Below are 18,154 nucleotides of genomic sequence, written 5' to 3'. Positions count from 1 at the left end.
ATATTTTGCTGATTTTGTGTTAGGCTCCAAAATTAGTGCTCTTCCTCTTTAATTTTAAGCAGTGAAGGAAAGAAAATCTTAGTCTGAAAGATCTTTTACAAATCAATTTGTGAAGAGACCTTTAAAAACATTTTTCTGCACTTGCGAGTTTAGTGCTTCGAGGATGAGGGAATACATACTGGGTTTATTATTTCAGAATGTGTAACAAACCCACTTTTATATTTTTATATTGGTTTGTTGAATATAAACATTTAAATAATATATCTCTACTTTTTTAACAGTGTTTTTCTTTCTTTGTAGATGGTTTAGCTGCCTTGTCATTTTCCATTAGTTCTCTGACCTTGATTGGAATGTTGGCAGCTATAACTTACACAGTAAGTATATGGTGATAATTGAGTTAAAATCAGAGAATCACTTTATGAATCAATTGTTTTTACCTTAGTCATATATAGGGTGGGGCAAAAAGTAGGTTTACAGTTGTGAGTAAGCAAACAGTTTATTCTTGTTTTGTTATTTATCAATTATTACATTTTCTATATGAACAACTGTAAACCTACTTTTACCCCATCCTGTATTCAATTCCTGTTTACTTTCTTTAATATTTTAGTGCTTCTTTCCTCATTTTTCTTGAGTTTACTTAAGAGGAGGGTTAATTTTGAACTACTTAGTCACAATCATTTTATCTTTGTTTGTGAAATTTAATATTCAGAAACAAACATAAGTTGTGAACCTTGAAGGTTATAATATATACCATGCCATAATAGATTTAGTGATTTATAAGCATATTAGAATTCTGAACCATAGATCAGCATCTGTTATTAATTCAGTAGATTTATCCTACTTGGGAGTATAGGACTTTTAAAATCAGATATTTTACATAACTTGATATTTTCCTAGTATATAGAATCTAATGTTATACTCTCAGAGATTTTGATTTTTTTTCAGTCTTCCTAGAAATGATAAGGTAAGAATTATAATAGCCCCACAAACTTGAGTATAGACTGCTTTTTGAGGTTTTTTTTTTCTCTCAAATTATAAAGGAAGAGCCAGTAATAAATGCTTCTTTACCTATCTCCCGAAAGAGAATTGTGCAGGAAGTTTTAAGTATCTGGAACCTTTTCAGGTTAATGGAGTTTATGTTTACAACATTCTTGATTCTTGCAAAGATGAAAAATACTGGTTATAAAGGAAACCTTTTTGATATTTTTTAAATATATCTTCCTTTAAATATAAAAGAAATGGGCTACTAGTGTAATAGAATCTAGATTTTTACATAATCATTTAAGTTTTATAACGTATAATGAAGTCTAAAATACATGCATCTTAATGTATTTCTGGTGCTTATTTGGGTACTCAGTTTTATTATTCATTGTCAGTTTTGTTTTTTTCATGTATTACTATGCAAGGAATTTGCCATCTGATATATAAGTGGGTAATTATCCTCCCATGTCACAGAATATATGTATGGCATATGAGATATTTGTCTTTTAAGAAGCCATAAATAGTTAATAACAAATTAGGAGTTAGGCCTGGACTCTAATTGCTTTTCTGTGACAGATTTGTTATGCTGATGTTGGGTATGTCTTTTAACTTTCTTGGTTAGTGTTTTCCCCATTAAATGGGGATAGAAAGTGCCTCTTAGGATTTTTGAAGATCAGATGATACTGTTTGTAAAAGTGCTTTGAAAACTATAAGGCAAATGAATATATAGCAGTCGATAAAAGATTAGTTGCGGGGTAGGGGGTGGAAAAGAGGAAACAAATATCTAAAGTCAACATCAAGAACTAAGAAGGGTCTGAGGTTTTATCCTATTTGTAGCCTGCTACAGTTTTTATTGATGCCGGCCAAAGATGCAAGAGACAAAGAACTTCATATTACTTACAGCAACAGCAGTAGCCATAGAATAAGCATTTTCTTGTTGCCCCGAGTCCCAAATCCCCTGGGGCAACTTGAACAGCACCAGATGAGACTTTCACATAGAAGAGAGGAAGTTTGAGCTTAGGGAAGCTGAATCTTTTCTAATGGACAGTAAACATGCCTGCTCTTTGCTCCAGAGGAAGATGCTATCTTTGTCTTTCAAGGCTATTTGTTGTACAAACATCTTTGAAAAGATAGTACAAGGAAAAAAAGGCGATTAGTGCCTGGCTTACACGATGTGCAGAAATGAGTGACCCATGGAGAATTGCTTCCCTCTGATCAAGTGGTAGATGCTAGGAAGAAAAATAAGGCAGTGTAAGGGATAGGTAGTAATGGAGGCTGGTTCTGCTGTTAAGGTCAAGAGTGGCTTCTCTAACATTTGAACAGAGAGCTGAGTAAAACGAAAGAGCCAGCTATGAGGGAAGAGTAAGTGCAAAACCCATATATATATGCTGTATTCAGATAATAGCAAGAAGACAGAGCCAATGTGTTGGACTCAGTTCACGAGGGGAAGAATGGCCAAAGTTTAGATGGGAAACAGCCAGAGGCCATGTTATGTAGACTTATATGCCATGGTTGGGATTTGAAATTAATTTGCTTGAGATTAGAAACCATTGGGAAAGCAGTAGACTCTAACAGTTTAACAGCACTACTCTGGTGGCTCTGGGGTGATAAGTGGGATTGGGAAAAATGTGAAATTATTAAAAATCTTTGACAGAAATCTTCTTGTAGGAATAATATTATTGTAAAGATATATATTTTCATTTAATTTTGCTTTTTATTTATTTATTTTCTTTATTAAGCTATTACATATGTGTCCTTATCCCCCCATTGCCCTCACCCCCCTGGTGTCTGTGTCCACTGGTTAGGCTTATATGCATGCATACAAGTTCTTTGATTGATCTCTCCCCCTTACATCCACCCTCCCCTACCTTCCTTCTGAGGTTTGACGGTCTGATCGATGCTTGTCTGTTTCTGTATTTGTTTTTGTTCATCAGTTTATGTTGTTCATTATATTCCACAAATGAGTGAGATCATGTGATACTTATCTTTCTCTGACTGGCTTATTTCGTTTTTCAAATTAATACCATATCTTATATTCAAACAGAAACTGAGAACATTATTATTTAACCTTTTGCACTTGGATGTCGAGTGTGACTCGACACGGTTAGTATCGGTAGCAGGAATCGAGAAAAAAGCAAGCGAGTTCAAAGGGTTAAGCAGTAAGTTAAACCTAATAATCATACTGACTTAGTTGAGATATCCTTAGATGAGCTTTACTTTTCTAGAATGCAAAGGTCTGTGCTGAAGAACATTGATAAAGCAATCAGAGAACCTTCTGATGGTGCTGAGATTGGGAACCAGAAAATCATGCTGAGTAGGTAGGCAGGTGTCACTTAAGGCCTAAGACCTAAGGGAGAGGATCCAGTGTAACCACTTATCAAGATCAAACTACCGCCAAAACCGGTTTGGCTCAGTGGATAGAGCGTCGGCCTGCGGACTCAAGGATCCCAGGTTCGATTCCGGTCAAGGGCATGTACCTTGGTTGTGGGTACATCCCCAGTGGGGGGTGTGCAAGAGGCAGCTGATCGATGTTTCTCTCTCATCGATGTTTCTAACTCTCTATCCCTCTCTCTTCCTCTCTGTAAAAATTCAATAAAATATATTAAAAAAAAAAAAAAAAAAAAAAAAAAGATCAAACTACCTAGGAGTTTTATTACATACTAGAGACCCGGTGCACAAAATTTGTCCACGGAGTGGGTGGTCCCTCAGCCCGGCCTGCACCCTCTCCAATCTGGGACCCCTTGGGGGATGTCCGACTGGCTCTAGCAATCCGGGACTGCTGGCTCTTAACCGCTCGCCTGCATGCCTGTGTGATCTCCTGATCGCCCCTAACCCCTCAGCCTGCCTGCCTGATCGCCCCTAACCAACTCTGCCTGCCTGCCTGCCTCATTGCCCCTAACTGCTCCCCTACTGGCCTGATCGTCCCTAACTGCTCCCCTGCTAGCCTGATTACCCCTAACCGCCTCTGTCTCGCCCCGCACCCGGGATTCCCTCCTCTAGCCGGTTGCAGGCACCCAGAACACGGGATTCCCTCCTCCAGCTGGTCGCAGGCACCTGGGACCTGGGCTTCCTTCCCTCTGGCTGGCCGCAGGCACCCAGGACCTGGACTGGCTTCACCCAGGTCAGCCGCAGCCACAGGGGACCGTGGGCAGGCGGCTTCGTCTGGGCCACAGGCGCAGGTGCCTGGGACCGTGGGGTGGGCGGCTTGTCCCTCTCCTGGGCCGCAGCCGCAGGTGCTGGCTCCCGGGACAGTGGGGCAGGCAGCTTGTCCCTCTCCTGGGCTGCAGCTGCAGGCACTGGCACCCAGGACCGCGGGGCGGACGGCTTGTCCCTCTCCCGGGTCGTAGCCTGGCTGGTCCCCATTCCTCTCTTTCCAGTATTGAGTGTCTGAGCCGTTATGGCATGAGGGCATGACAACCATTTGCATATTAGCTCTTTATTATATAGAACTTAATAAGGAATAAAATTATGATGCTTTTTGATGGAGAGACTTAAATGTGGATCCCTCTTAAGTCCATGGGTCCATTAAAGTGGGGATAATTTTAATAAGGTTATGATAATTAAATAATTTACCAAATCTTGGAATCTGTTGGCTACTCAGTAGTCACTAGTATCTCAAATTGTTGAATATTTATTTTTCTTATGGCTCAGAGTATAGTTCTTACCACTCTGCTCTTGCAGGTATAGAAAACCAGCTGCTAACAGCAATTGTGTTATGATCAGTGAAACTATATGTTAGGAAAAGATAAGTCATAGAGGCATTCACAGTTGGATGGTAGTTACGTGGGTATGTGTGGCTAGACAGATAAACATTATTTAAATAACACTACAAGATATGCTCAAAACTCAGTGGCAGAATGTTTTGTTACCAAACCACAGTCTGGCCAACTACCTAGTGTGTAAAGAGAGAAAGAAGGGTAGGCTAGAGGAGACTCTCTTTAAGGGGGCAGCATGGTGTACATAGCTGAGCACTAATCATGAGTGTCTATGTAATCAAACATCTGAACCCTAGCTTTTCCATTTGTAAAAATGGGCCAATCATATACAAACTTTATTAAAAACTAGTTGAAAATCAACTGTTTATAGATGGTTTAATTATAGATAGGTGGTTAATAGTACTAGTTACCAGTTGTCTCCTAACATTATATAGATGCTTGAGAATTGAGCTTTTCCTGGTGGAATGTGGAAGAGGGTACAAATTCATGGGAAGTAGAGAGGTTTCATTTTCATTAAGGTACCCAAAGAGGGAAGTTAATACTTAGCATATTTTAACCCTAAGTATAAAACATTAATTATTAAAGGTATAATCATGTCTGTTATATTTTTTTTAAATAAATATATTTTATTGATTTTTTACAGAGAGGAAGGGAGAGGGATAGAGAGTTAGAAACATGGATGAGAGAGAAACATCGATCAGCTGCCTCCTGCACACCCCCTACTGGGGATGTGCCCACAACCAAGTTACATGCCCTTGACTGGAATCGAACCTGGGACCCTTCCGTCCACAGGCCGATGCTCTATCCACTGAGCCAAACCGGTTAGGGCTCATGTCTATTATAGAATCTGTAACTGTTAGTATTGAAATTTGAGATGTTTTTGTAATGTATATGTCAGTCAAGTGTGAATTTCTTAGATATGCATTATTGTTTAGTTTATAAACTAGTTGGTTATTTAAATTTTACTAAGATTATACCCACTGTACCATGTCTTAAGGAATAGCCAAATAATTGGCCACTCAATTTTAGAAGAACAATGTCAAGCATATTAATTAGTCTTCCTATTGTTTTCAGCTTAAAAAAGAGAGAGCGAACTCATGGACATATGGACATATACAACAATATGGTGATTGCGGGGGGTGGGATGGATGGAGATGGAAGAGGGCATAGAGGGGATAAATGGTGTTGGAAAAAATAAAATAAAGAGAATCTTTTATTTTTTAAATAAAAAAGAAAGAAACCTCTGGGCACAGATATTTATGTAGATACTTTAATTTTCGGTGCCATCAAGTTGGGAAATGTTGAATAATGATATTTTTATAAAAATGTAATATGTGGACACTGAATTGCCTATAAAAGCAGTGACTACTAAACTTCTTATATACATTTATCAGTTGAAAACTGAACATGTGCTCTAGGATATTTATGAATTTTATTTGTATTTGTATCTCTATATGTTCACCTATATACATTTTATATGAAATGTAAAGTGATAAATTGAAGATTCAAAAATAGAAATAAGTAGAGCAGTGGTTCTCAATAATCTTTGAAGACAGTCCCTTTTAAAAGTCAAATTTCTCAGCCTTCCATGTGATATAGATGCACCTGTATTTTATGTACCACTATAAAAAAGGTCCCGCCCTAACCGGTTTGGCTCAGTGGATAGAGCATCGGCCTGCCGACGTAAAATACCATATTTTCCGGCGTATAAGATGACTGGGCATATAAGATTTTCCTGGGTTAAAAAGTTGTCTTATATGCCGGAAAATACGGTACAGGTTCGATTCCGGTCAAGGCCATATACCTTGGCAGCTGATTGATGATTCTCTCTCATTGATGTTTCTAATTCTCTATCCCTCTTCCTTCATCTCTGTAAAAAATCAATGAAATATATTAAAAAAAATAAAAAAGGTCCCTGTATAGCTCAGTGATTGAGCATCAACCTATGAACAAGAGGTCTTGGTTCCAGTTCCCAGTCAGGGTGCATGTCCCGGTTGATGGCTCCATCCCCCGTAGGGGCAGTGCAGGAGGCAGCCGATCAATGATTCTTTCTCATCATTTATGTTTCTATATCTCTCTCTCCCTTCCTCTCTGAAATCAATAATATATATAATATATATATATATATATATTTAAAATGTCCCTGCCCATGCTTTCATATTTAATGAGAGAAGTTTTTTAGGCTTTTGTAAATAATTTAAAATCATATCACTTTTCTGCATACAGAACAAGAAATATAAGTGAAATAAATTGGAAATGTATTCCTAAAACTTGACATTTGTAATATGAATCTTTTGAATCACTTTTTTGAATTGTTTATTCATGTCCATGATTTATTATACAAGATTGTCTTTTATGCTATCAAGAGAATTGATGATACAGCTTTCTTAAGAGCTCCACTCTTGTCACTGGGATTTTCTCCAAAGCTGCTAGCATACTAGTAACTGTTGTATAAATTTAAGCTTTTTTCATTGTTGTTTTGCAGTTGTTTCTTATTTTGCCATATGAAAGGCTATCTTTTTGCATTTACCTAACTAGCAAAATGGCTTCTACTTTGAGTATCTTCCTTTCTTAGGCCCATAAAATTCTTGACTGTTGTTTTGCAAGAAAATATAGAATTATGATCATTGTTCTAGTTAATATTTGCTTCATTATTTGCTCCTTTGTTCATTTCCCCTTACACACTTAACTTTTTGTTCCAATATCAAATCATAGTACTATCTTAAATAACATTTAAAATGACAATAGTTGTACCAAGAATGCATGCGATTCAACCAATGAAGTAACTATATTGTAACCAGCTATGACCATATTTGTAAATAGCTGGTATGACAACTATGTATGACTTCTGCCTAGCCAATGATTATAAGATGCATCCAGATTTCACTGATGTGAGGAAATAGAGATGTCTTAGAATCAGTGAATATTTAGAAGGGAAATCTTATTGAGTATGTTAAATTGTTTCATTAGTCATTTTAGCAAACATGTACTTGAATAATAGGAGTTACAAGTATATGCAAGACATTTATTCAGCTTAACAGCAGTGCTTGGTGTTGATTCTTTGCAATAATCCAAGGCTCACAGGTTGGAAAACATCCTAGATAGAGCAGAGATATGCAGAGAAAAGGTGCTTTTCTACACTAGACAGTGTAAGAAGGGATTATAAATATTTGTAGTTTGTATGTAGTCCTTCAAAATATTTTGGATTTTAAAATATAGATGGTGATTTATTTTTGGAAGTTGAAACAAATAAAATTGGAGGCAATTATGGATGACCTAAAAGCATTTTAAGTAATATAATCGCTTTAGCCTTGTTGATTTCCTAGTAATTCACTAGAGGGCAGTAGTAAGCAATAAAAGTTTTATTTCTGAACATGATAGTCTTTTCATACATTTTTTCCCCCAAATAAGTCTGAGGTTGAATTGAAAATATTGTTTAAAGATCTTAAAGTTGTGTTGATGAAATGTTTTGTATAATGCGTTATGTAAAGTGTATCATAATCTAAATCTTATCGTTAAATTTCCAGGTAATTATTGAAACTTAAACATGCAATCCAAAAACAAGCTAAAAGCTAGGCAACCAAAACCATGACTATTTCTTTTACTTGCTCTCTTCAGACAATTAACCCTTTGCACTTGCTTGCTTTTTTCTCGATTCCTTTATTCTACTCGGGATTTAATTTTTTAAATACCCCATATTTTAAAAAGCGCGGCAGTAGAATAAAAAACTGAAGTTTCTTTTCATACAAACTTATTTATTTGGATTTTTTAATATTTCAAATTATTGATACATTCAAAGAGTAATTTTAATCTCAACATCCGAGTGCAAAAGGTTAAAAACTCATTAAAAGATGCTGTATTCTGATCCTATGTTACCACAAGGTATTTTCAAGGACATATTTTTTTTCCCCTAAAATCTTTTACATTAAGCTATTTAGAAATTCAGTTCAGCTTTCTAATAAATATATGAATTTCATGTAAGGAAACAAGTTCATATGAATAAAGAATTCTTTTAAAATGATTTTTGGTTAAATATCTCAAAGAAATTATTTTATCAACTTAATAAATGCTTGTTCTTGGAATAAAAGTAGGAGAAAAAAGAATTGAGAGAATCAACACTCTTAGATAAAATTCTGACATGTAAAAATGTAGATGAGGAAAGTAGATTTGCTCTAGAAAAGTAGCAGTAGGTCCCTGCATCACTCACTACCTGCCTTCTTCTCTCCTGTAGTGGCCCTAAAGATACCTACCCAGAATCCTAGGAACTACTCCCAGAGTACTTTGAAAACTACCCTTATTAGTCCTTGAGGGTGTTAATTAGAGGAATGGTATAATCTGACTTGAGTGTTAGAGAAAGATCACATTGGATATGTTATAGAAGATGGGTTTGTAGAAAGTGAGACCAACAGACCAATGTATAGAATTTAGATGACCTGCATTTGACAGTGGACTCTAAATAAGGGCCACTTAACTTCTCAGACATGGGAAACAAAAGAAAAAATAAAGAAATGGGACTACATGAAACTAAAGAGTTTTTGCACAGTGAAGGAAACCATCAACAAAACAAAGACAACCTATTGAATGGAAGAACATATTCGCCAATACATCTGATAAGAGGTTAATAGCCAAAATATGTAAGGAACTCATATAATTTAACACCAAAAAAACCCCCTAGTAATCCCATTAAAAAATGGGCAGAGGACCTGAATAGACATTTATCCAAAGAGTACAAACAGTTGGCAAATAGACATATAAAAAATGCTCAACATCACTAATCATCAGGGAAGTGAAAATTAAAACCGCAATGAGATATCACCTCACCACTGTCAGAATGGCTATTATCAATAAATCAACAAACAAGTGTTGGCAGGGATGTGGAGGAAAGGGAACCCTTGTGTACTACTGTTGGTAGGATTGTAAATTGGGTGCAGGCTTTATGGAAAACAGAATGGAGGTTCCTCAAAAAATTAAAAATAGAACTACCATATGAGCCAGTGATCCTAATTTTTGTTATATATCCAAAGAATTTCAAAACACTAATTTGAAAAGACATTTGCACCCCTATGTTGATTGTACCATTATTTATGATAATGAAGATTTGGAAGCAACCCAAGTATCCATAAAGATATATATAGAATGGAATGTTAGCCATATAAGGTATAGCACAGGAAATATAATCAGTAATATTTTTATAACTATATATGGTATCAGAAGGGTACTAGCTATCAACTTGATCACTTTGTAAGTCTAACCACTATGTTGTATACCTGAAACTAATATAATATTGTATGTCAACTACAATTGAAAAAATTAAAAAAAACAAAAGATTAAAAAATAAGGGCCACATTGTGAATATTGACTAGAGCAACATATTTCTTGGGAAATAGTATTGAGTACTCAGGTAGTATATTTAGGGAACCAAATCCTTCCAACACAAAATAACATACAAGAGGGTAAAAATAAGCCTAATTTGGAGTTGATTGGGAGGACAGGGAATTTACTTAAATTGGGTTTAATAAAATATTTTTGCCTTGGCATCTGGTTGTAAAAAAGCAACATTGTACTGACCTTGTGTTAAAATGATATGGATAATTGGTAATTATAATAATAAAAGCATAATAAAAGCATTACTAGACTGACTTCTGGACGACCTTCTGGACAAAGTTGGGACTGTGAGGGAAGCCTGGGTCCCGGGTGCCTGCCGGAGGCCTGAGGGAAGCCCGGGTGCCAATGTCCAGAGGGAAGCCGGAGCCGGTGGCCAGGGAAGGAAGGCCTACTCTTAAATGAATTTCGTGCATCAGGCCTCTAGTCATTGCATAATACCACATATATATCAGACTCTTAAATGTTGTGTTCATTTTTTTTAAGTGGCATTTTTACCTGAAAATTGTGTCATATATAGGGTGTCCCCCCCCCAAAAAAAAAATGTATACACACACTTTAAATAATTATAAAACCAGTGTTTACTAAAATGCATTTCATTTTCAAAATTGAGCTATCAGCTGTTAAAGTGTGTATACCTTTTTTGGGGGATATCCTGTATTTAAAATAATATTACTAAATCACATTTTAATTTTGTTTTTTAGGCCTATGGCATGTCGGCATTACCTTTAAATCTTATAAAAGGCACTAGAAGTGCTGCTTATGAACGTTTAGAAAACACTGAAGACATTGAAGAAGTGGAACAACACATTCAATCAATTAAATCAAAAGTGAGTTGGTATCCTAATATATAAAAACCCAGGGTCCGTAATGTACAAAACAACCGAAGGCTTGACCGAACACCAGAAGTCAGTCTTGCAATCAGTGCTGAGTTGCCGTGGCTGCAGAGATGTCCGACTGCCCACTGGGATCGAGCCTAAATGGGCAGTCAGACATCCCTCTCATAATCCAACCACTCGCCTGCCTCCCTGCCTGCCTGCCTGATTGCCTCTAACCTCTTCTGCCCATGGCCAAAATGACCGGTGGGCAGTCGGACTGCCGAAGGGGCTGCAGATCAGGCCCGGAGAGGGGCCCCTAAGGAGAGGCAGGGTGTGATCAGCAGCCTCCATGACAGCAGTTGATCAGCCGTTGCCTCTCTTTCTCTCTGGGCTTCCCCCGCCTCTGTTTTTGTCTGGGCCTCTGTGGGGGCTGCTGATCAGCCCTGCCTCTCTGATCAGGCCTAGCAATAGGCCCAGAGATGCTCACTGGCATAGAAACTGACCAATCAGAACCAAATTGGCCGGCAGGGAAGGGCAGTTGGGGGCGAGATCAGGCCTGCAGGGGAGAGCAGTTGGGGGCGAGATCAGGCCATCAGGGGAGGGCAGTTGAGGGGGACCAGGCCTACAGGGGATGGCATTTGGGGGCGACTGGGCCAGCAGGGGAGAGCAGTTAGGGGTGACCAGGTCTGCAGGGGAGGACAGTTAGGGGCAACCAGGCCATCAGGGTAGGGCAATTAGGGGTGACTAGGCTGGCAGGGGAGGGCAATTAGGGGCAATCGGGCCGGCAGGGGAGCAGTTAGGCGCCGATCAGGCTGGCAGGGGAGTGGTTAGGGGGTGATCAGGCTGGCAGGCAGAAGAGGTTAGAGGCAATCAGGCAGGCAGGCAGGGAGGCAGGCAAGTGGTTGGGAGCCAGTAGTGTTGGATTATGAGAGGGATGTCCGACTGCCCATTTAGGCTGATCCCAGTGGGCAGTTGGACATCCCTCGAGGGGTCCCAGATTGAATAGGGTACAGGCTGGGCTGAGGAACACACACCCCACCCCCACCCCTGCCAGTGCACGAATTTTGTGCACTGGGCCTCTAGTTTTATTATAATTGGGAAGCATCAAATTACTTTTTCTTTGAGCTGCTTTCTGATGTGACTTAGACTTTGGCAAACATTTTTGATATTGAATTGTTTTGCAACGTATTCTTCAAAAACCATGCCTATATTTATTTTTACTTTATTTTTTTTAAATATATTTTTATTGATTTCAGAGAGGAAGGGAGAGGGAGAGAGATATAGAAACATCAGTTATGAGAGAGAATCACTGATAGGCTGCCTCCTGCAATGCCCCACACTGGGGATTGAGCCCACAATACTGACTGGGAATCAAATGGTGACCTCCTGGTTCATAGGTCAACACTCAATCACTGAGCCATGCCACTGTGACCACACATTCACATTTTGGTGCTGACCTTTGTATATATATGTGCATTGTCACATCAAAATTGTTCGTTATTTTTAATTTGTAAATTTGCCTAAGGAATCAAATCCAACCTAAAGAAGTTTCATTGCCTGATCTGCTAAATCTGATGGATTACTTTATTAAGACCTTAATGGTAAAAACTGTTTCATTTTTATTCTGTTGTTTGCAGAGCAAAGATGGTCGACCTTTGCCAGCAAGGGATAAACGCACCTTAAAACAACTTGAAGAAAGGTTACGAACACTTAGGAAAAGAGAGAGGCGCTTAGAATTCATTGAAAACAGCTGCTGGACAAAATTTTGTGGCGCTCTGCGGCCCCTGAAGGTAAATGGGTTTTTTAAAATTATGCTGTCACTCTTCTTCCAAGTTTATATTGTACCTGTCAGAGAGGTTGAGTTCTCCTTTAGAGGCAATACAGCATGGTGCTCAAGAGCATTTTGGAGTTAAAATAATCTGGGTTTGAATCACAGCTCTTTCATTTGGTAGTTTGGGCAAGGTACGTAACTCTCTGAACTTCATTTACTCATGTGTAATGCAAGTGTTATCCTACCTAATAAAAGAGTAATATGCAAATTGACCACACCTCCACCACACCCACAAGCCATGCCCACCAGCCACGCCCACCAGCCAATCAGGAGTGAATATGCAAATAAACCCAACCAAGATGCCTGTGGCAGAGGAGAGCAGGAGGGAGGCTTGGGTTTCCCTTGCCCTTGTTGGCCATGGCCATGGTTGGAGCTGGGCATCGGAGCCAGGCAATTGGAGCCAGCTGGGGTCCCCTGCAGGCGATGGGAGCCAGCTGAGGTCCTCTGCAGGTGATCGGAGCCAGCTGGGGTCCCCTGCGGGCGATCTGAGCTTGCTGGGGGTCCCTGCCCAGATCCCGAGCCTCGGCCAGAGGCTTGAGGCTTTGGCTGCGGGAGCGGAGCCTGGCAATTGGAGCCAGCTGGGGTCTCCTGCGGGAGATCAGAGTGAGCTGGGGGTCCCTGCCCAGGGCCCAAGCCTTGGCCAGAGGCTTGCGGCCTTGGCTGTGTGTGGAGCCAGTTGATTGAGCCAGCTGGAGGTCCCTGCGGGCAGTCGGAGCCAGCTGAGGGTCCCTGCCCAGGGCCTAGGCCTCAAACAGAGGCTTGCGGCCTTGGCTGGGGGTGGAGCTGGGCGATTGGAGCAAGCTGGGGGTCCCTGCCCAGGGCCCAAGCCTCAGCCAGAGGCTTGCAGCCTTGGCCGCTGGGGCAGAGCCTGGCCATCAGAGCCAGCTGGGGTCTCCTGCGGGTGATCAGAGCAAGCTGGGGTTCCCTGTCCAGAGCCCAAGCCTTAGCCAGAGGCTTGCAGCCTTTGCTGTGGGTGGAGCCAAGCGATTGAGCCAGCTGGGGGTCCCTGTGTGTGATGGGAGTGAGCTGGGGGTCCCTGCCCAGGGCCCGAGCCTCAAACAGAGGCTTGAGGCGTTGGCCGGGGGTGGAGCCGGGCGATCGGAGCCAGCTGGGGTGCACTGCGGGTGATTGGAGCCAGCTGGGGGTCCATGCCCAGGGCCAGAGCCTTGGCCAGAGGCTTTCAGTCTTGGCTGGGGCGGAGCCTGGAGATCCAGCCAGCTGGGGGTCCCCTGCCAAGGGCTGGAGGCTTTAGGCCTTGGCAGGGGCGGAACTGGAGATTGGAGGAGATAGGTGTGAACTATAGAGGAAACACCTTTTCTGACCGCTCATTGGCTAAGCTCCCTCTATGCCACTGTAATATCCTTAGTAACTTGGGTATAAGAATCCAAAAAGGTGGTCTAGGGCTTTTCCACCACACTCCTGGGGAAAAAATGAAGGTCCGCTGCTGGAGGGCTAAGAAATGTCATAACCTGCCCTACACGGTTTGGCTCAGTGGATAATGCCTAGGTTTGCCAACCGCAGAGTCCAGGTTAGATTCTGATCAAGGTCATGTACCTAAGTTGCAGGCTCTTCCCTGGCTGGGGCCCGGGTCAGGGCTCATGCAGGAGGCAACCAATCAAAGTATTCCTCTCACTTTGATGTTTCTCTCTGTCTTTCCCTTTCTCTTCCACATTCTCTAAAAGTCAATAAAAACATACACTCAGGTGAGGATAAAAAAAAAAAAAAGGAAAGAAAGAAATGTCATGTCCTATGAAAAGAGATACATCTTGAAAATGCCTAAAGAAAGTTGTCATTTTTTCATGGTGAAGGGACTGGAGTCCGTGTTGATGAAAACACCTTGGTGGCTGCGGTGAATGGCAGTGGCTCCAGCAGTGGGGTGATGGGGCTGGTGCCTTTCCCTGATCAGCCCAGTTGTCTACCACAAAGGGAGGCCAGACTGCAGCTTAGGCGTCAGTAGGACATCCCCTGAGGGCTTCCAGTATGTGAGAGGGGGCAGGCTGGGCTGAGGAGACACCCCCCCCCCCGCAGTGCACGAATTTCGTGCATGGGGCCCCTAGTATCAACATAGTTGTTGGGAAATCTAAGTTAAAATATAGATAAGTAATGTAATTTGCTGCTAGCATATTTTGTTAAGTTGTACTTTTCTATAAATAAGAGATCTGGGAATCATAATAAAGTTTAGGATCCCTAACTAAAAAGTAATAGAATTTTTTTTTATCGTTAGATGATATGTGGCGAAAACTATGTAAAAAGTTATTGAGATAGAAAACCATTACTTTTTTGGGGGTGGGAGCATCATTTGCTAGCCTTGAATTCTTGGAAGTATGGTACCTAAACATAAGTATCTGAATTGAGGCCCTGGCTGGGTAGCCCAGTTGATTAGAGCATCATCCTGATATGCCAAGGTTGGGTGTTCAATCCCTTATCAGGGCACATACAAGAAACAACCAATGAAATGCATACAAATATGTAGAATAACAAATCAGTGTTTCTCTCTTTCTCTCTCTTTCTAAAATAAAAATAAAGCTATGATTATTTTAAATAAATAAATTGAATTAAGGTCATCATAATATGAACCTGAGTCTAAAAAGTAACTAGAACTGCTGGCCACAAATTTCTATATGTGCCCATTCTGTATTTGGCATTTCAAACACCAGGGCTTTGTATACCATAAGTATACAATGCCAGTTGTAATTCAGAAAGTGCTGTACATATAGATTGGTTTGAGTAAAGTTGGGCAAAACGAAGCTAGAAAATGGTTCTTGGCTAATTTTTTTAAAAGGTGTTTTATAGAACCCCCTCAGAGATCAGTCAGATTGAGTTCTAATGCTGCTTTGTCTTCCTGTTATAATTAAAAAGGAAGTGAGATAATGCAGTTAGTGACTGCTCACTCCAAAAAACTCCTCTTTTAAAGAGTTTCTCAACAATTACCATATTATAGCATGGAGGGACCTGAAGTATAGTATGCTAAGAGAAATAAGCCAAATAACTCAGAGAAAAGACAAGTATCACACAATCTAACTTATACGTGGAATCTAATGAACAAAATAAATTGATGAACAAAAAAGATCCAGAGACATTGAAGCATGCAACAGATTGAGGTATTTCAGAGGGAAGCTGGAAGAGAGAGGGGAGGAAGAGATTACCAATGAATTTATATGCATAGCCATGGACAGACAATAGTGGTAGTGGTGGAGGGGTCTGGGGAGGGGACTGGAACAGGGTGGAGGGAATCAGTGGGAGGATGGGGGAAGGAAAGGGACATCTGTAATACTTTCAACAGTAAAGATAAATTTAAAAAAAATCAGTTCTATGTCTCATTAATTTAACCTTCTGTTAGAATACATTTTTGTTTTTTTTAATTCACCCTAATCCTTTTTTCCAAAGAGATTTGTCTTTATAGTACCAAAGGTATGATGAAGCCTTCCCCAACCTTATCTTAATTTTAAATTGTAGCTTCTTATAAATATTTATAACCAATTTGCAACATTAACTGCCTTGTTGTATGTTCCATTTCACTGAACATATGCTTAAAGGGATTGATTTTACCAAATATAGGTTGTATATATAGAACATCTACATTACCCAAAAAGCTACTTTGTCTCCCCCTGCTTCCTTGAGCACAGACCCCAGACAACCACTAATGCACTTCTGTCTCTGTACTTTAGTTTTATGTGTTCTATAATTTTGTATAAATGAAATAAAAATATATAATCTTTTAACAGTTTATTGGGGAGTGTATAGTTTTTTGTCTGGCTTCTTGGGCTCAGCACAATGTTTTTGAGATTCATCCATGTTGTTGCATTTTTTTTAAAGTGGTTCGTTCTGTTTTATTGGTGATTAGCATTCCAGTGCATATCTATGTCACAATTTGTTTATCCACTTATCTGTTAGTGGATTTCAGTTGTTTCCACTTTGAGACTATTATGAATAATGCTTATGTAAACATTTGTGCATAAACCTTTGTGTAGACATGTGTTTTCATTTAACTCATTTTTTTTCTTGGGTAAATACCTGAGTAGAATTGCTGGGTCTAATGTTCAATATATGTTTAAGTTTATAAGAAATGGCTAAAATATTTTCTAAAGTGGTTGTACCATTTTGCATTCCTATAGCAATATAAGATTGTTAATTTCTTCATATTCTTGTCACCTGTTTGCAATAGTTTTCCTACTAGGTATGTAATAGTAATTTACATTTCCCTGATGACTAATGATATTGAACATCATCTTGTTTTCTTATTGGCTGTTTACTTATATGTCTTCTCTAAAATGCTTGTTTGGCCATTTTAAAAATTAGGTTTTTGTTTTATGAGTGAATTATAAAAATTCTTATGTATTCTGGATTAAGTACTTTGTCTCCTAGTTTATGGCTTTTTTTGTTTTGTTTTCTTAACACTATCATTCAAAGAGATGTTTTTAAAGCCTTTACAGAAAACATTTTCTCCTATGTTTTCTTCTAGAAATTTTATAGCTGTAGCTCTTGTATTTAGGTTTGTGGCCCATCTAAAATTAATTTTATGGGATGGTATGACCTACGGGTCAAGGCTTATTTTATTTTCCATAAGGACATTACTATTTTTTTTTCTCAAGACTATTTTTTGTACTTTGAATTTCCTTGGCAATTTTGTCAGATCAATTGATTATATATATATGTGTGAGGGTCTGTTTTGGACTCTGTCTTTGGCTTTATTGATTTATATGTCCTTATGCTAAAACTTTATTACTGGAGCATTCAAATCAATCATGAAATCAAGAAGGGCAAGTTCATCAGTTTTGTTTTCCTTTTTCAGAATTGTTTTAGCTGTGCATAACCTTTGCATTTCCATATACATTTTAGAATCAACTCATAATTTCACAAAATACCCACGAGAATTTTTATTGGTATTACTTTGAATCAATAGGTAAACTTGGGGATAATTGATATCTTAATATTGAATCTTCCAATTCATGAATATATCTTTTCATTTATTTATGTTATCTTAAATTTCTCTTAGCAGTCATTTGTAGTATTAAGTGACTAGGCCTTGCAAATATTTTGCTAAATCTATCTATACGTATGTCTTTATTTATATTTTTACAAATGATTTTGTTTAATTTTAATTCTCAATTATTTGTTGCTATTATGTAGAGGTTTGCTTTTATACATTGTACTTGTATCATGCAGCCTAGCTTAATTATTAGTTTCTAGTAGTTTATAGATTCCTAAGGGATTTTTAAGTACATGATCAGATAAGCTGCTAAAAGATAGTTTTAATTTTTTCTTTCAAATATAGGATTTTCAGTTGCTTTTTTTCTCCTACTGCACTAGCTGAAACCTCCAATACAGTTTATTATTTATTCCTTTTGCTGTATAAATGTGTCATTCCTGAGTACTGATCTAAATTCTTACCTATCTTTCCATTATCTAGTTCTAATTTAGGAATA

The 18,154-nt window shown here is 39.1% G+C and overlaps 1 protein-coding gene across 2 annotated transcripts in view; it reads left to right on the top strand.

Annotated features, from left to right (window-relative positions):
• LMBRD1 (LMBR1 domain containing 1) overlaps positions 1-18,154 on the top strand; it is an 82,537-nt gene that overhangs the window by 34,994 nt on the left and 29,389 nt on the right. For both annotated transcript variants that reach the window (XM_008139641.3, XM_054722222.1), the window contains exons 7-9: positions 301-374; positions 10,784-10,909; positions 12,535-12,687. In XM_008139641.3, the coding sequence (XP_008137863.1) occupies positions 301-374; positions 10,784-10,909; positions 12,535-12,687 (353 nt within the window). The remainder of the gene's footprint in view (positions 1-300; positions 375-10,783; positions 10,910-12,534; positions 12,688-18,154) is intronic.

Source organism: Eptesicus fuscus, chromosome 10 (genome assembly GCF_027574615.1).
Source record: "Eptesicus fuscus isolate TK198812 chromosome 10, DD_ASM_mEF_20220401, whole genome shotgun sequence".
NCBI lineage: Eukaryota > Metazoa > Chordata > Mammalia > Chiroptera > Vespertilionidae > Eptesicus > Eptesicus fuscus.
The sequence above is the reverse complement of the archived record's forward strand: the minus strand, read 5'-3'. Positions and strand labels throughout refer to the sequence as shown.